The sequence below is a fragment of the Zalophus californianus genome, chromosome 10, assembly GCF_009762305.2.
Source record: "Zalophus californianus isolate mZalCal1 chromosome 10, mZalCal1.pri.v2, whole genome shotgun sequence".
NCBI lineage: Eukaryota > Metazoa > Chordata > Mammalia > Carnivora > Otariidae > Zalophus > Zalophus californianus.
The window spans coordinates 111858536-111880592 of NC_045604.1; the positions used below are offsets into that span (position 1 = coordinate 111858536).

A 22057-nucleotide genomic window follows, 5' to 3' on the forward strand; every position below is an offset into this window, starting at 1 on the left:
CTGGCTCACGTGGTGATTTTATTTTTAAACTGCCACACTCATCTGCACAGCGGCTATACCATTCCATCTTCCCCCCGAGCACACACAAGGGTCCCGGTTTCTCCCCGACCTCACCAACACTGGTCATTTGCCTTAACAGTAGTCATCCTAGTGGACGTGACGTGGAAGTGTCAAGGTTTTGAGTTCATCCTCTGAGGTGCAATTTACATACAGCAACACGCCCCCATTTCAAGTGTGCAGCTGAATGAGTTTGGGCAGGTGTCTGTACCCCGTGACCCCAGCCGCGACCAGGAGACAGAACATTGCATCCCCTCGGGCTCCCCTCCACCCCCTGCCCCTGGCACTATTGATCTGCTTCCCATCACACATTGGTTTGCATTTTCTAGACTTTTCTACAAACGGAACCGTGCAGTGTAGAATCACTTGTACCTGGCTCCTTTTGCCCCACGTATTTTTGAGATCCATCCATGCGTTTGCTCCTACTGTGGCAGAGTGGCGTCCCCGCGAGCCGGGCAGCTGTATCCACCCGTCAGGAATCCTTTATGCAAAGCTCTCCCAGAGGTGCTCCTGTGGGGCCAGGGCTGGGAGCACTCCGAACAGTCCCTGGCCGGGATCCAGACTTCCTGAGCATTCACTCCTGCTTTCGCTGCCTGCGTTTATCAGTAAGCCCTAACGTTACGATGGGATGGCACCCGAGCAGGAGCAGACCCACCTGCTGATTCCTGGGAGGCAGCTCCGCGCGCAGCCTTCTCCTGCATGCTGACGCCGATGCACCCGAGGTCTCCCGGGATGCCCGGCTCAGTGGGAAGTGAAAGGCCGCACCCCCAGTGTCCCTCCTTCCATGCTTTAGACCCTCTTCAGCCCCTGGCCAAGAGGGCCTCTGCAAACAGTGTGGTTGGTGGGAAAGATCATGTTCTTTGAGGCGAGTGGTCTCCAGGTTAGGTTCTGCCCCTGCCCACCCTTCCCCAGCTGTTTATTTGGAGCAAGTTATCAACCTCTCTGTTTCTTCACCTTCAAAACCAGGATAATAACGGCCACTTCTCCTAGAAGTTAGAGGCTCATGGATGGCCAGAGGCTACCCTGGGGCCAAGCTCAGCATGGGTTCCAGGTTCTCAGCCCCCCACGCGGATCAGGAAGGGCGCAGACGTGGGTCCCACAGCTTGCTGAGCGCCAGGTCCCACAGCCACCGCGGCACCCCCCTCCTATCTCAACAGAGTCTGCATGCCTCCATGGCCCTCCCAAGCCCAGCTTCAGGTGCAGGAATCTTTCAAGGGTGTGCACCCCCATGCTCTTCCTCTGCCCGACTATCTGGGAGCCTCACACACCCTGCAGGGAGGCTCTGGGCAGAGGACCTCGCTCCTGCCTGAGGCTCCAAGCATTTTTCAGTTGGCTCCCTGGTGATATGAGGTTAGGTAGAAAGCCTGATTTAGAAATCCCACTTAGCCACTCTAAACTCTGCAAACATACTCTGTCTTCCCCTTGGTTCATTCACAGCCAGGGAGCTGTAGACACTGTAGGGTGGGCGTTCTAGGCTGCCTCCCTCCCCCGAAACCACCCGCAGCTCCTCCCCTCCTGGCTGTCCCCCAGATCCTTTCCCACTCACTTCCAGTGCACAATGTAGTGTACATGCCAAACCTGGGGGCTAGTGTGGGCTCCCCCAGCCAGCCTGGGCCTAAGCAGGGAATTCCAGTCCTGGACTGACTCCACCCTCCTCCTTTCATAAATGGAAAACCTGAGGTCAAGAGATTAAAAATGTGTTCAGGGTCACCCAGCGAGTGAATGGGGCCTCCGGTACCTACCTCCTCCTCCAGGAAGCTTGCCTGTTCCCCTGTTCCCTCCACATCTCCTCACTTTGCTGCCACAATAAATAGCCCAGCACTGCACCTACTAAATGGTTTCATAGTTTACTGTATATTACCTTCTTCTTCTCAGCTACATCATAGGTTCTCAAGTACAACGACAGCTATGTTTTTATCATATTTTTATTCTAATGACTGATCCTTAGTAGATTTCCAGTAAATGTTAAATTTTAATAAAAACTTATTGGAATGGTGGGATCTTGGGTAGATGGATGAATGAATGGGTAGGTGGATGAGTAGATAGGCAGATGAATGGGTGTATTGGTGGATGGGTAGATGAATGGGTGGGTGGATGGATGGGTGGGTGGATGGGTGGAGGGAGGGATGGATGGATGGTTGGATGGGTGAGTGAGTGGGTGGTTGGATGAATGGGTGGATGGGTGGATGCTTGGTTGGTTGGTTAGATGGGTGGATGGATGGATGTATGAGTAGATGAATGGGTGGATAGGTAATTGGATGGATGGATGGTTGCATGGGTGGATGGGTAGATGAATGGATGGATGGGTGAGTGGATGGGTGGATAGATGGATAGGTAGATGGATGGGTGAATGGTTGGATGAGTGGATGGATGGGTGGGTAGATAGATGGATGGATGGAGGGATGAATGTATGGATGGATAGGTAGATGGATGGGTGGATGGATGAATGGTTGGATGAGTGGATGGATGGGTGGGTAGATGGATGGATGGAGGGATGAATGTATGGATGGTTGGATGGATGGATGGTTGGTTGGATGGATGGATGGTTGCATGGGTGGATGGATGAATGGTTGACTGGGTGGGTGGGTGGATGGATGAGTAGATGAATGGATAGGTGGTTAGGTGATGGATGGATGGATGGATGGATGGATGGATGGATGGATGGATGGATGGTGGCATGGGTGGATGAGTAGATGAATGGATGGATGGGTGAGTGGATGGTTGGGTGGATGGGTGGATAGATAGGTAGATGGATGGGTGGATTAATGGATGGATGGATGGATGGTTAGATGGATGATGGGTAGGTGGGCAGGTGGGTTGATGGATGGCTGGATGGATGGTTGGTTGGATGGGTGGGTGGATGGATGGATGGATAATTGCATGGGTGGATGGATGGATGGTTGCATGGATGGATGGATGAATGGTTGCATGGGTGGATGGTTGGTTGGTTGATGGGCGGGTGGGTAGGTGGACAGTTGTCTATGCTTCATGATAGACAACTCACCAGTATTGCACCTCAGTGCCTGAGCTACTTTGTCCAGTGAAACTTAATGCTGAGAATTTACCAACCAGCTCTTCTGTGGGCTGCTGTGGGAAGTGTAAAGAGGTGTGACCTTGACCCTGCCATTGAGAAGCCTCACAGTCTAGTAGAGGAGCTAGGATTCATTTAAATGTGGCCATAAGGGAATCAACATGGAGTTCTGTTCAGCCCAGAAAGGGGAGGTTTGTGCTGCCCTCAGGACTGGCCCTCTGTCTGCAGATGTTGTCACCAGAGACGAGTTCCTCAGGAAGCAGAAGATGGAGACCATCATCTACTCCCGAGAGAAGAACCCCAACACTTTTGAATGCATTGTTCCCGCCAACATTGAAGCTGTGGCCGCCAAGGTGAGGTGGGGGTTGGGGGCTGGATGGGGTGACACCACTGGTTATCTTTGTGAGGCAGCCTCAGCCATGGACAAGGGTGGGGTGCAGAGCTGCTCTCACCTCCCTGTGGGCAAACCACCTCCTTTTCCTTTCGTCTTCTGCTCCATGTTCCCTCTCCACACACCCTTGTTCTCTGGGGTCCGACATGCACGTTGATAGTTTGAAACCAACTTCTGTTTCTGATGGCTCCTGGCACTGGCATCGCCGATTCACATCGTCCAGGGCCATACATGTGCCTGACTGTGAGAACAAGGGCCAGAGACACAGGGAGCCTGGGTCAGGGCGAGAGACAAGGAGAACAAATGGGTGCCAGGAGTCCTGTTCACCACAGGAGGGAAATTGGCAGCAATGCAGGAGAGGTGTCTGCATGCATTCTAGAATCTTCTGGAGCCAGACAACATGGTCCTTATTGGCCCCAAGCATTGAGTTCTTGTCTGCACACTTGGTTCCACGGGGTTGTGCACAGCGGTGGGCGCTGCCGGAGCCCAGGCATCGAGCCCGGTCCTTCTGGGACCTTTCCAAAGCAAAGGTATCCGTTGAGCACTGCCCCAGCACCTGAGGGGTCAGCTCCCCGACGGGAGCTCCGCATCTGCCACCTGGCACGTGCCACCCCCCCCCCGCAACGTTGTCACTCACACAGATGAAAGCATGGGCAGAGCCATCCAGCCTGGAACTGTTTATTTGGTTTTAAAGTCTGGGTCACAGCAGTTTAGGGAATTCTGACATTGGAGCGGATAGGACTTGAGTGGGCAGGGTCGGAGCCAAAATGATTGTCCCTGGAAAGGTGAGGCCGCCCAGTGGATGGATCTGGGCTGTTATGAGTCTGGGCAGTGGCCACACGGGCAGGGAGTGAGGACAGTGACCAGAAGGAGCACGGGGGTGGGGGCAGGTTCGGGTTGTGAAAATTCACTCATGCACGCTTAGGGACACACACACTTTCCTCTACTAGTGTTCTGTTTCAGGGCAGAGGGTTGGGGCTTCTGGGGGTTTGTTTGTTTTTGAAGTGACACTTTCAGCAACACAGAGATTGTCCTTCAGAAGTGATGAGCTCCTGGGTGCCAGGGAATCATGCCCGAGAACCCTTGCAGATGCTCCCAGGACCATCCAGCCCCACCTCACCCTTCGGGTGTTTTCCACCCTTGATAGTACCACAAATGTCTTCCTAAGCTGAGGGGAGTAGCAGGTGTTCCCGAAGCTGATTTTGCTTTTCATTAAAACTCACTCATGCTGCCTGCCTCACCTCGGGCTCGATGCCGGGGCTCTGGCAGCGCCCACCGCTGTGCACAAGCCTGTGGAACCAAGTGTGCAGACAAGCAGGGGTCGGGCTTCACCCTGGGTTTCTCCCTGCTGCAGCTGGGAGCACTCAGGGCTCTCGCCCCTGCCCCTGTCCCACGGAGCCTGACCCTGCACCCCGGGCCCCACCCCAGCTACCCAGAGGGGGCTACTGACCGCCGGCTGCTGTGCTTGCAGGACAAACACTGTCTGCTGGAGGCTGGAATCAGCTGCACCAGAGACTTGATCAAGTCCGGGATCTACCCCATCGTGCTCTTCATTCGGGTGTCGGAGAAGAACATCAAGAGGTTCAGGTAGGACTCTGAGACCCCTCTCTAGGGGCCTCCGGCACCCCGTCCCTCCCTGCCACACCTCTGCTTGGTCCCCCTGCTCACCCCTTTAGGGGATCGTCGTTGAGAGCCCAGCTGCAGCCCAGGGCAGACACGACCCCCGGCCTGTAGCGGTGGAGACAGTAACCCACGCACACACAGCACGTCCGGGGGGGGACGAGGGCCGGGAGGCATGGCTGCAGGACCCAGGCGGCTGGGGAAGGGAAGCTGACTCTGGGGCGGCCCCAGTGCAGTGAGGGCGGCCGCGCAGGTGCTCAGGGAGAAGGGCGCAGACCTCGAGGCGGTGACAGCTGCAGGAGGCCGTGTGGGGCGCAGCGCGGGGAGAGTGACCTGCAGCCGAGGGGTCCGGACCACGCCGAGTGACGTGATCTAACAGGACGTAAAAGGCTGCCTCCAGCTGCTGTGTGGAGACGGGGGTTAGGACCACCCGGGCAAGAGCTGGGACCCAGATCCTACCTGGCGGGTGGTGAGGAAAGGTCTGAATCCGTGTTCAAGGTGGAGCCGGTGGTATTTGTTGCAGGGTTGTCTATGGGGTTTGGGGCCTGGCCATTACGTGGCGCTATCCCTGACCCTACGTATCCTTCACACGCTGCCAGTGAGGGGGAGGGGGCCACTTGCCCCTTCCACCAGACCTTTACTGAACACCTGTTAAGTGCCTGGCCCCGGGGAGCCCATGAAAGAGCACACAAGACAAAAGTCCCCAGCTCGCTACTGCACACACGTTCTGCTGTCTGGAAACCAGAAGTGGCCACGTGTTGGCGAGCACGGGGAGAACGTGAGATTGCGCAGCCGCCGTGGAAGACAGTGGCTCGGAGGGTCTTCACAGAAGGACCATGTGACCCAGCGGTCCCACTCCAGGGCGTCTGCCCGGAAGAATCCAAAGCGCCGTCTCAACAAGATCACTGCTCACCCACGTTCACGGCAGTGTTAGTCCCAAGAGTCAAAAGGCGGAAGCAGCCCAGGTGGCCGTCGATGGATCGATACACAGAATGTGGTCCATGACTCAGCCTTAGAAAGGAAGAACGTTCTGACACCTGCGACCACCTTGAAGACACGAGGCTCCACGAAATCAGCCACGCACAAAAGAACAGATACTGCACAAGTGAGCTTACATCACGCCCCTGGACGATTCACAGATGGGTAGACAGTGGTGCCAGGGACCGGGGAGGGTGAGCAGGGAATCAGAGCGTTCATGGGTATGTCTCAGTTTCGCGGGGTGGAAAACGTTCTGGAGATTGGAGGCACGGTGATGTGGATAAACTTAACACCCCTGAACTGTACTCTTAAGAAACGGTCAGGACGGAAACGTGGACGTGCATAGTACCACGACTAAATAAGACTAAGGAGTGTCACAGCTCCCCTGCTCAACCAACCAACCAGCTCTGAAAATGGAAGAATTGCTTTTTCAAAGTAAACTAAAGGAAATGAAGTTAAAAGATATTTTTTTAAGCCCCACCTCTTGGGATCTCCACAGGGACGAGAATAACAGGGCCCGCGGCACGGCCGTGTGCTGGAAGGCGGCAGGTGGTGGCCGTGGGGTGGGCGGGGGCTCTGGCTGCACAGCGCCCCCCACCCCAATCCCAAGGCTCCCCCCCAACCCCCCACCCCCACGCGTGGGCAGACGGCGGTCCCCCGGCTGGGCTCGCACGCAGCTCCCACAGTGCCCTGTGTCCCCCGCCCACCCACCGCCCTCTGCCCGCAGGAAGATGCTGCCACGGCCCGAGACGGAGGAGGAATTTCTGCGGCTGTGCCGGCTGAAGGAGAAGGAGCTAGAAGCCTTACCCTGCCTGTACTCCACAGTGGAAGCCGACATGTGGGGCAGTGTGGAGGAGCTGCTCCGTGTCCTCAAAGACAAGATCAGCGAGGAGCAGCGCAAGACCGTCTGGGTGGACGAGGACCAGCTGTGAGCGGGCCCCTGGAGTCTGAGCGCAGCTCCCAGGGGTGTCCGGACCCCCAGCGGGCGGTGCCGTGGGGGCAAGGGGGCTCCGTCCACCCTGTTACGGGGACCCCCAGCCCCAGAGAGCCCCGGGGCAGACGCAGCTGCAGGGACAGACACTCTCCGGTGGGAACGGGACGGGTGTGTGCACCCCCAACCCCCGGGGCTGACCTGGCTGAGGCGTCCCACCCCATGGCACCAGCAGGGAGGCAGGGCCCCCCGAAGGACACGACGCCAGGCCGGAGGCCAGTGGCCCCTCGGAAGTCAGAGCAGCAGATGAATGTAATGCATGGAGCAGGTGTGCTTCCTGTAGGGCAGGGACCCAGAATGCCAGGGCACCTGCCAGCCCTCGGGACACACCAGATACACATTTCCCAGGCAGGGCAGTTAGGGTGGAATGGGAAACGTGCCATGCTATTATTTTTCTTGCATTAAAATCTCTCCATTTCCTTGTTTTCAACCTTTTTAAAAATTATTATTTCATCGCTGGCAGAGGTGTCCAACTCTTGCCCCCTCTGTAACCTGCAAACCACTTCTGCAAAGCTAAGGTCAGGCCCCACGTCGGGTGCAGGCAGGGAGAGCGGACGTCCCAGTCTACCCAGGACACACCTGATTTGTACCTGGGCTTTGGGCGGGATGAATAACAGCCCCTCTTTGACTAACATACGTCCTGATTTGGGTGACAAGTTATCAAGTCACTCTGGGAAGGACCCATCCTTCCATAGGCTGCTTGGGAGGTTGCCCCCGCCCCCCCCGACTCCAGCCCTGAGGCCAGAGCCCCTTACTCTGCTCTCCCTACACAGGCTCTCTGCTTCTCTGCACGTCACGTTCATACACGCAGCCTCACTTCCTCTTTCCATTCAGCATGTGGGGTATGGGTCTCGATGGGGCTTGCTCCCACTGCCCAGGAGCTGGGGCAGGGAGTGTGTGTGCAGGAGAGCCGTGCTTCCCTCCACAGCAGATGGCAAAGGCCCTGTGGGTTCTAGAGCCATTCGCCTCCTTGACCCCTTCCTGCAGACTTTCCAAGTATGGACCCGACCGGGCTTGGCCAAAACCAGGCCACGCCCAGCCTGGTCACCACGCTGAGTATTCATCATCCGGGTGGGTGGCAGGCTGGGCTTCCATCCCAGGTCTCTGTGTTCATGAGAACTGTGGGAGAAACTGCTGGTTGACAGCCCAGTCTCCACACTCCCTTCCTTACTAACAGAATCCTGTTTTTATTCTGGAAAATTGTGTACAGCTAAGAGACCATATATCCCAGCCTCCCTTGCAGCTAGGGAGGAATCAGGGAAATGTAAGGCAACAAGGTTTGGAGGAAAGACAAAGCAGACAAACAGCCCTTCCTCTAGTTTCCTGACTGGACTACAGATGCGATGGCTGGAGCTCCAGCAGTCATCTTGGATCTTGAGGTGACCTTGAGAATGGAAACTCTGCTCAGAGAGTGGTGAAAAGAGAAAAGGAGTCTGAGTCACTGATGGCACTTTGGAGCCCAGGATTACTGCTTGGGTTTTGTTTACATGGGACAGAAGTAAATTTTTATCTTGTGTTCAACGGCTGTTATTTCAGTCCTTGGTTTCTTACAGCTTAAAGCAATTCCTAACAGATACAGGAACAACCCCTGGTCTTACATACCATGGGCATGCATTGATCTGCTAGGTTTGGGCCGCATATTCAAGATACGAATTACGAATAAAAGAACTTTTTTTTTTAAAGATTTTATTTATTTCTTTTGACAACGAGAGAGACAGCGAGAGAGGGAACACAAGCAGGGGAAGTGGGAGAGGGAGAAGCAGGCTTCCCGCGGAGCAGGGAGCCCGACGCGGGGCTCGATCCCAGGACCCTGGGACCATGACCTGAGCCGAAGGCAGACGCTTAACGACTGAGCCACCCAGGCGCCCCGAAAAGAGCGTTTGATAAATATCTCAGTCTAAAAAAACAACACTGTGCATCCTGCAGGATTTTTTTTTTTTTTTTTTTTTTTTTTTTAGCATTTTGACCCTTAGAAGTCAAATGAGCACAGCAAAGCCCAGAGAGGTTCAAGTGGTGGGATGGGGGGTGTCCGAGGCAGGGGGCCTGGTCCACTCATCCCTCTGTGATGATGATTCGACCCTGTACCACCAAGATCCGAGTCTGCCAGGGAGAGCAATGCCTTAAAAAAAAAAAAAGAAAAGAAAGAAAAAGAGCATTCTCCAAGGGCCAGTTAGTGAGGCTTTTTTTCCCCCTGAAACAGCCCCCAGACTCAAGCTGGATGCGCTGGGCCAGGAGAGGCTGTGCTTCTGGAGGCCCCACTGTGGTTATTTAGGGCCAGAGAAGCCGCCCGCCTCCTGAGGAGCTGCGGGAGCTGGAAGGTCTTCTGCTTCCATCTTGCTAGAGCTGTACGTTGAACAGTAAATTTCCCCCAAACCGAGGCGATCATGTTTCCACTCAGACCCGGTGGTGCCTCGCAAAGTACTTCTAAGGACGGACGTGACTGAAGAGGGTCCCGGAGTAAAAGGTCTGCTGATTTATTTATATTTATCTAACTTCAGATGCTCAGGCTTGTGCAGAATAACCAAACCCGCGGCTTGCATGTAATTTGGGGGGTGGGAGGAGACAGGGGTGAAGAGACAACACAAATGGGGAACGATACCTGAAAAAATGTGGTGGCTTCTTGTCTCTCCCCTTCCCCCCGAGGCATTTTACCAGGCTCTAGAATGCAGGTCCCTCTGTGTGCTAATAAGATGGGGCAGGAGGAGAGAAGGTCAGGAATGAGTTTTTGTGTTCTGGGTCAGTCCCCGATGGAACCGCGAAGTCAGCAGGAGGCTGGGGTTTGCCCCGCCCCGGGGAATCGCTCCACAGGAGGATTTCAGAGAAGACCCCTGACATCATCTGCTCTAGCTCCGGGCTCTGATTTGTCAGCCACCAACAGCCCGGCGATCGGCAGCCCTGAGGCTGCCTGGGATGGAAAGTGGGGACTGCGTGGGGCTGGGCGATCGGTTGACTGCCACAGGGCTCTGCAAAGCTGGGCTGCAGCTCGAATTACCACACCAGGGTCTGCAAGCCGTGTTTTCCCTTGGGAGCCAGCCCAGGGCTCAGGGAGGCGCCCGAGATGCACAGTGGGGGGCTTGCTGCCCTCCCAGGGAGCCCAGGGCCCCAGGCTCGAGAAGGGAACCTGTGCCAGGCTGATAACACCAGTGATGGATGCTTGGTCTACCTCCAAGGACACCAGCTGCACAGCTCGGAGTCCCGGAAATGGCGTATGTGTAGATCTACGCTTTTCTGGGGAGAAACTCCAGGCTTTCTCAGATTCCCGAGGGGCCCTGTATCTCCAGAAGATTAATGACTCCATGCTCTCAGTTTGGGAAAATATTAGCAACTATTTTTTTGAGCTCCTACTCTGTGCCAAGCACTTTGTACGTATTCTTTTACTTACTGACCCCAAAACCTTTCTCCATTTTATACAGGAGAAAGCAGGTTCAGAGAGGCTAAGTAGCTAGGCCAAGGTCACACAGCTGGAAAGCTGAAATTCCAGCCAGGCCTGGCTGACTTGCCAACCGCAGGCTCTCCGCTGGATCTCCCAGTTCAGAGGCAGGGCCCCGGGGGCAACTGCCGGGCCACTCTGCCCTCGCAGTGACTGGGGAAGCGGCTGGTGTCCCGGGCAGTGGCTGGTGTGGGGCCAGGTGTCAGGATCAGATGGGAGAGGATGTGGATTTCCTCTCTTCCATGGAGGCAGCCTGCTTGGGTTTCTACCTAACCAGGCCACACTTGGGGGGTGGGAGGGGAGTGCGGGAAGGGATCATCTTTGAGCTCTGGCATCGTGCCATCATGCTGCCCTCCAAACCCGCTGTGTCCAGGGCCACGTTCCCCGCAAGTCTGTCTAGGTTGGCATCCCCCTCCAGCCCTGCTTTGCTCCCCGTCCTGGATTTGTCTTCGGCAGTCCTGCGAAGGTCAACCAGGATGTTCTGCTGCTTGATGGGGAAACATCGCTCCAAGCACCTGCTCCGGCCCCTATATTACGCAGCATGCTCTGCAGGGGTTCCAACAACTTCCAGGAAGTCTCGCCCTGTGTCTGAGGGCCTGGGACCAGAGAGATCTCCAGGGGCAGGGGTGGAGGGTGGGAGGAGGGGGTGGGTTCCAACTGAGGCTGAACCTTGGCTTTTTGTTTCCATTCCAAACCCCAGGAACCCAAATAAAAGCAACAGGAAGTGTCCCACCCGCACCGCCCCGGCCCCCGCCCCCCGCCCAGCCAGGCTGCGGGGCTCTGGGGAAACAAACAGACCCTGAGAACAATTCAAACCTGGCGCGGGGTATGGAACACCTTGAGGCCAGTGGGAAGGACCCGGGAACCTCAGGGGGGCCGAGGCTCCGCCGGAAGGTGGGACCGTTCACCTTGGTTTTTAATCTGGAATTCTGTACCCGTTGCTAACAGAGAGAGTGTTCCCAGGCTTCGGAAGCACACGTTCGAAGAGGCCATCCATGTAGATCCCGTCCCCACCCCTGTCCCGCCCCGAGCCTCCTGCGCCCGTCCGGGCTCTTCGTGCACAGACAAGCGATGTGTTGTTCTTACCCCCCACTTGGGTGCATGACAGAGGACACTACCCACACAGTCCCGTACTTGATACCTAGGGCCTCTCTCCCTATCCCTTCCTGTCATTTCCTCGGCAGACATGTGGGTTATTGGCAGAGACTAGCTGTGGCCCTGCGTCTCTGCAGGGCGTGCTCCCCTGGGAGGGGTTCTGCACGGGTCACCCCGCTGCACGGCCCCCGGTGCCCTCCGTCGTGGTGGCACCCACGCATGGCCCGGGCTTCCGAGGCTGACGGCCAGAACAGGCCTGGCACTCTGCTCTGGGACGTCTCCCGTGGGCCTGTCTGACCCGCAGGGCCCGTTGGCGTGTGGACGGCCAATCGCCACACCCTCCGGCCTCGATGAACCTTTGAAGTTCTGAGACCCCGTCCCCTGGGGCTGCCCTCTGCTGCAAAGAGGTAAGCATGGGTTTTGAAATGGGGGAGGCTTGTGCTGAGACCCCACCCCACCTCCTCCTGTCCATTAAGGGTTACCAGTCCACACAGGCCTAAAGCCGACCTCACCCCCTCAGGCCCCAAACCTGCCCTTCCCCCCCCCACCCCTGACTCGATCCCGCAGCCAAAACACTGGGGGACACCCGCTTTCTCTCACTGTTTGTCTGTCTGTCTCTCACACCCTCAGTCACTCAGCCTGTTGGTTGAACTCCTAACTCCCTCCTGAAGCCGTTCACCCCTCCACGTCCAACAGTTGCCATGCTGGTCCAGGCTGCCCTTGCCTCTCGCTGACGGCTAGGACACCCCCAAACCACACATAGCACCCCCAACCACGTCAGCCCTCTTGCTTTTCCTCTGGCTTCTGGGGCCCCGTACCGTTCTGATACGTTGGTCCCTTCCCTCTGGCTGCCTAACCCCTACTCCTGCATCAGGCATCAGCTGCACTGTCACCTCTGGGGGAGGATGGCCTGACCTGACCTGAGGGGCACACCCATGACAATTCTTGTCAGCCCATGTTGGGGTGACTCTCTTGACCATGAGCTGCACAAAGGTGGAGAGCAGGTCTGACCGATTTACCCCTCACGCCCAGTGACTGGGTGCTGGTAGCTGCTGGGATGGACGTACAAGTAAGTGTAAGTCATCCCATCCTCCCTGGAGCTGCCCAGGCTCCAGCAAGGATGTAAGTGAGTGAAGCAGGCCATAGTAAGGCCATAGGGACAGGTGGGGACCATGGCAAACTGGCCAGCCTATAATCCATCTAAGAGAGGGAGCTGGGACTCAGCCCCAATCACTTAGCGTCACGTAGGAAGCAAACCGTGTCTCACCAGACCTTCGCATTGTTCGAGAGAACAGTTGGCTTTCCTTTTCAGGCTAGTCACCTCATCATTACAGGATGGCTGCCACAGCTCCAGACATCACATCCTCACTTCTGGTGCCAAAAACAGGAAAGGAGGGTCTCTCCTTTATTGTGGAGGAACATGTTTGCCAGAAACCCCCAGTAGCCCTTTCCTGATGCCTCATTTGGCCAGTATCAAATCATATACCCACTCTGGGACTATGCATATTGTCACTCAAACACAGAAAACGGGACTGGTCTTTATGGGAAGAAACAACAGCATTTGCCACAGGAGAGCTTGTTTAGATGGTATAGCCTCTTTGAGGAGGTGACATTGGAGCAGGGCCCTGAAGAGAATGGCAACAAGCTGTGAAAAAAAAAAAGTGGGGCAAGAGCATTCAAGCAGTGAGCACAGCAGTTGCCAAGGTCCTGGGGCAGACACAGAAGCCTGCCCCAGCTAACTCAAGTGAAAAAGGAAGGACAGGTTGTTGTGTGATGGGATACACCGTCCCCTGTCCCGCCGTCTCCCCCTGAGGAGGGCTCTACCACTCAAACCCTTGGAGCTTTTATGTCAGGAGTGGGGGCGAGAGAGACGCGGGCAAGAATGAGGGTAGGGGCTCAGGGGAAATCCTCCGAGAGAGGAGGAAGCAGCCGCCATGAGAGAAGTCGATGGGAGAAGAGAGAACATATTTTCCAGGGTTATAGCATGAACAATGTGTTTGCTTCGTGACATTTAAGGAACTCAAGTCTTGGGATTCCTTTTTTGGTTGCTGGACTGTGTTTCTTGGCTTCGGCCACTTCTGAGAGGCCGCCCTTGGGTCACATCACCAGAGGAGCTGAGAATATCTGCAGCCAGAAAGTTCCAGAACAGCCAGGCCCCGTGGGGGTGGGAAGTGGCCAGCAACCGAGGCGGCCCTGGGGGTGGCTGAGCCAGACGGTACCGGGGAGGGCCTCGGCGTGGTGGCAGCGTTGACGCCATGGGATCGGCGAGAGCTCCGAGTCAGGACTCTGTCCCCTGACAGCGGGCAAGTGTCTCCCTGGCGTGACCAGCTGTGGGCACAGGCAGGTCAGGGTTAGGGGACCAGCCGTTGGCAGAGAAAGGGGCACAGGGGAAGGCACCCCAGGTACACGCACTCCCACAAGCTTCGAAGGCCCTTTGATTCCAGCTCTTGATTCCGGCTTTCTCCAGGCCCTCGCCTTCGGAGAAGAGAAATCCAAGAGGGACACCAGAGAGGTAGTTTCGCATGTTGGCAGCTGGAGGTGCCGCTCAGAGCAGAAACGGCAGCCCATGGTCACTCCTCCCTCCATGACCTTTTCCTGGCTCACACCTGATTTCTCCTGATGCCCGTTGTTTCCATCCAGGCAGCCAGCCCTCGGTCTGGCAACTCCCCTTCCTGCCTGGCGCCCTGGCCTCTTGTCATCAGACCGCTGTGGATGAACTGAGCTGCATCCATGGGGCTGGGGGGCCGCCCGGCGCAGGCAGCCCTTCCTCACCCACATTGATTTTCCACCGCATACCCTGGCATCTGCTCACCTGGGCCTCTGAGCACCACCTCGGCTGAGCTGGGCAGGGATTGCCTGCTCCCTTTGCTCTGAGGCTCCTGGACCTCTGACCTTGAAGAAGACCCTCCAACCAGCCGACAAGTGCAGTCGCCTCCAGGGGAGATGCCACTGCGGTGTGCCAGGCACTCTGCACGTCATCTCCACGCCTGGCACCCATCTGTCCCGGTGGCAAACACCACCCCCATTTAATAGATGGGGGAACTGAGGTTCAGTTGCTGGGAAGGGACAGAGCTGAGATTTGAAGGGGGGGTACCCCGGGGTGCTCCTCACAGCCAGCTGGGACATCCTTGGTGCAGGCTCTGCTGTCAGGGCAGGGGTTGAGGTCACACCGGAGTGCCCAGGTCTTCGGGAGGGAGAGGGATGGACACCACCCTGCGGAGGCGGCCTGTGGGAGAGGTCACCGGTGCCGAGGTGCAGGTGGGCCTTGTCTCTGTCCCTCCCTGTTCCCTCCATCCTTTCCTCCCCGTGCTGCCCCTGGTGCCAACAAAACCCTCTGTCCACAGGAGTGCCGGGCCCGGGTCTCTGGGTCCCCAGTCCTGCCTGCCCCTGGCAAGGCCACATCTGCACGGCGGGCCGGCGGCAGGAAGCGTGGGCCTCAGAGGAAAGGGGTGTGAGAGGAGGGGGCGTGGACCAGGAGAGATGTTTGGCCTGCTGGTTTGTTTGGATGCTAAAATTAGCAGCTTGTGAGTGAGGGGGCCACGGGCTCACGCTCTTCTCTTAGCACTGGCTGAATCGAAACCCCAGGTGCTCGTCTAAAAATTGTATCGAAAGTTTCCGAGCCGGTATGGCTGACTGGAAATGAATGTCTAATACAGGAATTTCCTTCTTTCCTATCACGTGTCATGTTCGGCTCTGACCTTGTTTTGACCGAGGCTGCAAGTCTCCCCAAGCTTGTCTGACTGGACACAAATGTGGGTGTGAAGCTGTGGGATGTGTGTGTATGTGAGAGAGAGACAGAGAGACACAGGGAGACACACACCAAGGCTCAAAGACCTTTAGTTCCTCCAGAACAGACCTGGTCCTTACCTTTCGTGTTCCCAGCCCGAGGCCCAGCACAGGGTGGACACCGGCACCTTGGTGACGGCGTGCCTGCACAGCAAGGGGTCCCCGGGCATCTGTGGGCTGGCAGATGCAGGATCCCAGGGATGGAAAGGGGGACATCTGAGCTCTAAGGTAACTTTCTGTAACTCCTTGAAGGTCACCTTCTGTAAAGTGAGGCCATAAAACCTGGGTGACGTGCCACGTGGGGTGGCTGTGAGGACCAAGTGAGCTCACACAAGGGAGCCCCCAAATGGGCCGGACTGGTGAGGCGAGGGCCCCTGGGCTTCTCAGGTTGGATTTGCCCAAATGTTCAAAACCAAACAAGGGTGTCATTTGCCCCGAAAACGGATTCCTCATCCCCCACCAGCCACCAACACTCAGCCTTAGTTAGTCCCCAGACTGACCCGCTGTGCCCTTCAAATCCTACCCCCCCATTCCCACCCCCTGCCCAGGGAGCCCGCTGGCCAGACCTCCCCCCAACCGGCTCCCCCTCCCCTGGTGTCCCCCCTGCCGGGAGCGGTTTTCACCGATGTGTGCACCATGATCCCTCAGGCATCTGAAACCCCTCAGAGACCCCCTCCTATCGAAGCAACGTTTCCTCGTGCATCGTGCAAATTTAAAGTTCAAAGGATTGCAAAGGAAACCATCTCTGTTGAAATAGAGTTATCGAAGTATTTAAGAGCCGACTTGTAATCTGGTCACTCGTGTGCTTTCTTGCAAATGTGTTCAAGTAACAAGATTCGACAGCAAGACCTGGGGCCGGGGATGCCGGTGTCACTGTCGTGATGGGCATGACGTGTCTCCAGTTGCCTTTGGGAGCCACGGTGAGATGTCCGTGTGTCTGCTGGCGAGCAAGCCCAAGGGACGCGTGCACGTCCCGGGAACTCGTCGCCCCTGTGATGGAAGGAAACACCAACCTTGATTCAGAGTTAGGGAAAATGAGGCTGTCATTCCGTCCAGTTGAAGCTTGCAGACCCCCCTGGATTCTGCTCACAGACCCAAGTGAAGAAGCCTTGTCTGGAGCACAAATTGGGTCTTGTTCATCCTTCTGTTCCCAAACCTAGCAAAGCCTGGAGCGGGCCCGAAGTATCCCCGAGACAGGGCCTGGGAGCCCAGCCCCGCCTCCGCGGTACAGGATGGACAGACCAGGAGGCCTGGTATCCCGAGTACTGAGGGTGGAACCAGGGCCCGCCGCGTGCTTTGCGCTGCTGCCCTCGGGGGCCTGGCGAGGCCTGAGGGTGTGTCTGACCTTGAGCATGGCTGGGGGCGCGCTGCCAGGGACCCCTAAGCAGTAAGGAAGGGAGACCTTCAGCTAAAGCTTGAGCTGGGGAGGCCTGGCCCGGAACTCACCTAGAGAGTTCACCTAGGAGCCCCTGACAGCTTAAAATAAACCACTAGCCCCCCGTTCCATGCCCCAGACGAAAGGGAGGAAAACCGTGTTGCTGCAAGGAAGAGCAGCTCGGCTCGTCCTGGCTCTCCGCGCCCACGGGCGAGGGGCCTGGCAGCAAAGGGCTGCCATCCAGCAGGGCTCTGGGCACTCGGCGACATTTGCAAGACCAAGTTCCCACTGCGTTCCAGGTCACAGTTGGGGAGCAGGAGGGCCAGCTAAGACTCAGGGGTGTTGCCATGGGAAATGCGATTTCTTACCCCCCACGCCCCCCTTCAGCTCTTAGTGGTGCGGAGAGGAGTCAGAAGGGAGTGTCAGGAAGGAGGCGTACAGGGTGCCCAAAACCTAGAGCCAGGGCCAGCGATCTGGGATGGAAAGCATGAAATATCTGTTAATCTCACGCGGCTCCGTTCATACTTAATTATTGTTAGCAGCCTCCGGGATCTACGGCCCTCGTCCACTCGAATTACCATCAGCTGCTGGTTTTTCCAGGATTTTCTTCGCTCTTTCCTTCTTTTTCTGTTCGACACACAGTGTGTGTGTGTGTGTGTGTGTGTGTGTGTGTGTATGTCCACGAACGCACATATGTGTGCACACCCGTTTGGGTGAATGAAGTCTTCCCACACCAGGCTGGGAAGACTTCTAGTACCCTCTAGTGGTGGGAAAGGCTTCACGGTGCCGTGCCTCTGTGTGTGTGTGTGTGTGTGTGTGTGTGTGTGTGTTTAGGTGTGTGCACACGTGTGTGTGTGTGTGTGTGTGTGTGTGTGTTTGGGGTGGGTGTGCACCCATGTGTGGGGTGTCGGGTCCATGGTGGGGCATGCATATTCATGGAGCACCCCCCCATTTCCCCTTTCCCCCACCACCACCAGCCCCACCGGTGGCCTTGTTCCCTGCAGGCCATGACTGCCATCTGCCCTCCAATGCACCCTCCCTCTTCAAATTCCCCCAGGCAGGCTGCGGCCAGCTTGTCACACCCCATCCCCCCGTAGATCCTCACCCTCAGGCCCGCTGACACACTCTTCAGTCAGAGAGACGGGGATGGGGGACTGAGAGCCCTTCCCCCCGACCCAGAGTTCCGTGATGCTTGGTGCCATAAGTCTGCCAGGATTAAGCCCGCCCTGGTTCTGCAGAGACGCAGCCTCCCGCCCTCACCCGGCTCCGTCACTTCCAGAGCCACAGACCTTCCCCGCACCAGCTGCTGAAGCAAGGAGCTATTGATTTCTCCTCCGTAAAATAACACGGTGCCAAAAGAGCAGGCTCCTCTTGGCTTCTGCCATCCCCCAGGTCACCCGGGCCCTCCAAGGCCTGGCGCTCCCCCGGAGGTCCCCAGACCCCAAAAGTCATATCAATAAATCCAGCATCCTCACGCTGGCCCCGGGTGGCCTGTGCAGGGGAGAAACTTCTCTCTGTGGTGACTGGAGCCCCCCTCAGTAGGGTGTGAATCAGGCTGTACCACTCACAACTGTGGGGACTTGCACAGGTGTTTCCAACTGTAAAATGGGCGCGGGTCTGTATAAAACTGGAAGACGGTCACGCAGACTGTTTACACGGGCATATGTGCCTGATCACAGCGTGAATTCATGCAGTGGGATGATGAATAGTCGCTTGCAGATGTGGCTCTTTCCCAGGTGGGGAAGAGAAGGTAAAAGGCTTGGGGTAGGGAACAGGGGAGAGGGACCCCAGTAACACCTGTCATGGTCTCTCTCTTGCATAAGATCCAGAAAAGCACCTGCACGACAAGTCATAGAATTCAGGGGACCCAGAAGACAGGTACGGGGCAGGTCCATTCTGCTACTCTCTAGTTTTCTCTATGTTTGAACTATTTCGTGAGAAGATAGTAAAATGAAGCAGGAATATTAACATCCCTCAGAGGAGCGCTAGGAGGGTGGGTTCAAAGCATCCAGGCCAGAGCCTGGGGGCTCCTCCCCTGTCCATCCCACCGTGCCCACCACCTGCTGCCCAGCACCCACCAGTCCTGACCCAGGGCCACGCTGTACGCTTCCGCTGTCCTCTGTCCCTTCCCAGCCCTGGGAGAGCCAGCCGATCAGCTCCTCTTGGGCATGGATTTGCTTTCGCTTGCAGGGTGCACGAGTTAGCAACAGACCTCAACCCGAAAGAACGGAGTCACAGGCTCAGACTGAGGGAGCGTTTCCCAATATGTAAGTGATGTTAGGAACTCGGCAGACTTTTCAAAAATAATATCATATATAATGATATGGATGTGATATATGTAATATATTAAAATGCATATACATATAGCACACATTATAGTATATGAGGATACAGGATATATTCGGGACATTTATTTTTGAGTTGTCTGGTTTTGGTGAGCAATGCTGGCTTCCCATAGACTTTTCTTCTGTAATCAGTTTGTTTGCATTGAAGAAGTCACTTCGCCTACAGAAGCTGGGGTCAGGGTGGCCACGTCAGTGCTGATCAGGACCCTTTGGGCCAGGCAGGGGTCTAAGGGGGGCTGAGGTCCTGCCTCTGTCTGCTCACCGAGGATGGGCAGCTTTTTTTATACACAGAGGCACCGTCCACTCACCAAAAAATTGTAAGGATGAAGTTTGTAGTCTGAAAGACAAAGGGATGGGTACCACATGCGGCCTCCTTTCTATCTGAAGACATAGAAATGACCCATGTCTCTGCACCCCCTCATTCCAGGGGGGCCCGTAGGCCTAATGACACCTCGCCTGAGCCCGTGCCTGGGTGACCCAGGGTGGTCCCAACTCTCCTGCTCACTTGCTGTGTGACCTCAGGCAAGTTCCTGTCCCTCTCTGGGCTTGAGCGTCTCCGTCTGTAGAATCAAAGGCTGGAGCTGATTTCTGATGATTCCTAAAGGCACCGGCCTGGGGTTTCCTGTCCACCTGCCAGGCACACACCCTGCGTCTAAAATTCATGGTTTATTTGCCAGATCCAGCCGGTGGAGAACAGTTTCCGCCCCAAGCTGAGGGGCGTAGGCTTCGATCATCAGCGGCAGCCTCATCCGCGGGGCCCAGCTTACTGACGGAGGCTGAGGATGGAAGCAGCGCCGCCTGCCGGCCCCCTCGGCAGCCCCTGGTGTTTGCAGGCTGGAAGCAGGACCGGCCCAGAGGCCCCACGGGTGCCACGGTGGGAGACGGGCAGGGCCTGATGTGGGGAGGGGTCCAGACCCTCAGGAGCTGGGCCATTCCCCTGCCTCACTAACAGGGGGATTGCACCTGAAGCCACCTGCCGGGCGCCACACAGGAAGTCCTGGGGAGGGCCCAGATGACGGGGGCCACTGAGGTGGGAAAGGCAGAGAAAAAGTCTGGTCTTGCTCCCAGCCTCCCAGGCAGGTCAGGTCAGGCTCAGCCCCTCCCGGCCCCTCAGCCTGCCCCTGCTTCCAGCCCTTCGGGCCCCACCCCGCAGGACCTCTGCTCCCGGGACCCCTGCACACCGCCGGGCCCGCTGTGAAGCCCCCTCCTCGGTGGGCCCGAAGGAGACCCTCATTCTCTCTTGGCCATGCCTGGGGAAGCTCCACCGGGAACCGTGGTTCCTGCAAATCTCGCCTCCACCGTGGGCCGGACAAAGAAACACCACCTCTTGAAGTCTCAAAACGCCCCGGGAGGTAGGGGCCCCCACCATCTATCTCCAGCTTAGGAGGAGGAAACAGGCCCGGAGAGGGGAAGCAGCTGAGGACAGGAGATGCGCAGCTGGGATTCAGAGCCAGGTCAGGGTCACCCCAAAAGGTTGACTCTGTGATGTGCCCTCCACAGGCCACCCCCCAGAGCACGTGGTGCCGTGTGCACGCTGGCGGGCAGGTAATGCCAAACGTGCCCCCCGGGATAGCCCCCTGCGACCAGCAGGCCCTCAAAATTACTTTGAACTTGGCTCTAGGCGGTGGCAATTTCTAACGTGTCATTTTTGCACAGCTGGGAGGGGTCAGTGGGGGACTCACAAAGAGCCCCAAGAATCAATAACCTGCCCGGAGACATCTCCTCCACGTCCGGTCCTATTGCCTGGCAGGGCTCCCGGCTCCCACGCAGAGCCCTTCGGAGGTTTACACCCGAGCCAGGCAGGTATGCTCAGATAGGGGACGAGGCCCCAGCAGGTAACATGACTTTCCCAAAGCCCCCGCCCGCCGCGACTGGCAGAACTTGGAAACTTTGGGGAGCACGTACTACCCTGGGGAGCCCGTGGTTCCCTCCTGTAGGACTTGGCTGCAGCACTATGGGCCCCCAACCCCCACAGAACAAGCCCCCATCCTGGGGCTGAGCCCACCTCTGCCCAGGCACGCCCCTGCCCCCCGTTGTGGGCTGAGATATAAATTAAAATTCAATTTCATTAAGCCAGTGAGCAATCAATCGCTGGCTCCGGCTAACAATGCTGGGCAGGGGGCCTCCACTTCCTCGGTGGCTGTAATTCACCCGGCCTCCCCCGCTCTTGTTCGCAAACTGCTAGAGCAGCACTTCCCGCCCAAATTTATGGTGCTGGCAGAGTCTGGGGCCTGAGTTACAGCTGCAGGTTTGAAGGTTTGATCGGGGACTGCATTATTCTGCATGTAATCCTCACGCCCTGACAGGCAGGGAAGGGCCTGTTGTTCTCCCAGAGCTGGGCATTGTTCCCCTGCCAGCCGGGCCCCACTTGGAGCCCGGGGTCCTGGGCCCCGGGCGCCAAGCCACCCAACCCCAGGCGGAGACCCACCCTCAGAGAGCTCGACCCACAGTGGCACCGATGCCCTGCTGAACACCCACCCATGCCATCCCGTAAAGGGGGGGGGGGGGCATGCTGGAATCCCATTTCACAGATCGGCAAACTGAGGCACGGAGCTCCGTGACCTGCTCGGGGAGAGCCAGGCCTCAGCCCCAGGCCAGCTAACGGCAGAGTTCACTGCTGAGCCTCTGCACCATTGAAATCCTCCCCCAAGTGCACACCGGCTGTGCCCATGCGTGCCCACTGCGGCATTGCTTGCTTGTAAGAGCCCAAAATCAGAGTCAAGGAACGTGTTCAGTAGTCCACAGAGCACATAAATCATGGGCCCATGGGATTCTGGGCTCGTGAATAAGGGGGAGGCTGTTCCGTGTGTCCTGACATCCAATGCTGGAAGAAACGTAAACCTTACATGTAACGCGCGCATGGAGCACATACATATGTGGGTGTGTATACAAATACAAATGTATATACATATATATGTAGGCAGGCTTGTGTGTGCACAGAAAGTGTGGATGTAGATA

At 56.9% G+C, this 22057-nt stretch overlaps 1 protein-coding gene across 2 annotated transcripts in view; it reads left to right on the forward strand.

Annotated features, from left to right (window-relative positions):
• CARD11 (caspase recruitment domain family member 11) overlaps window positions 1-8714 on the forward strand; it is a 109471-nt gene extending 100757 nt beyond the window's left edge. For both annotated transcript variants that reach the window (XM_027613707.2, XM_027613708.2), the window contains exons 23-25: window positions 3317-3441; window positions 4951-5066; window positions 6805-8714. In XM_027613707.2, the coding sequence (XP_027469508.1) occupies window positions 3317-3441; window positions 4951-5066; window positions 6805-7009 (446 nt within the window). In that variant the 3' untranslated portion in view covers window positions 7010-8714. The remainder of the gene's footprint in view (window positions 1-3316; window positions 3442-4950; window positions 5067-6804) is intronic.
• The last annotated feature ends 13343 nt before the right edge of the window (window positions 8715-22057 follow it).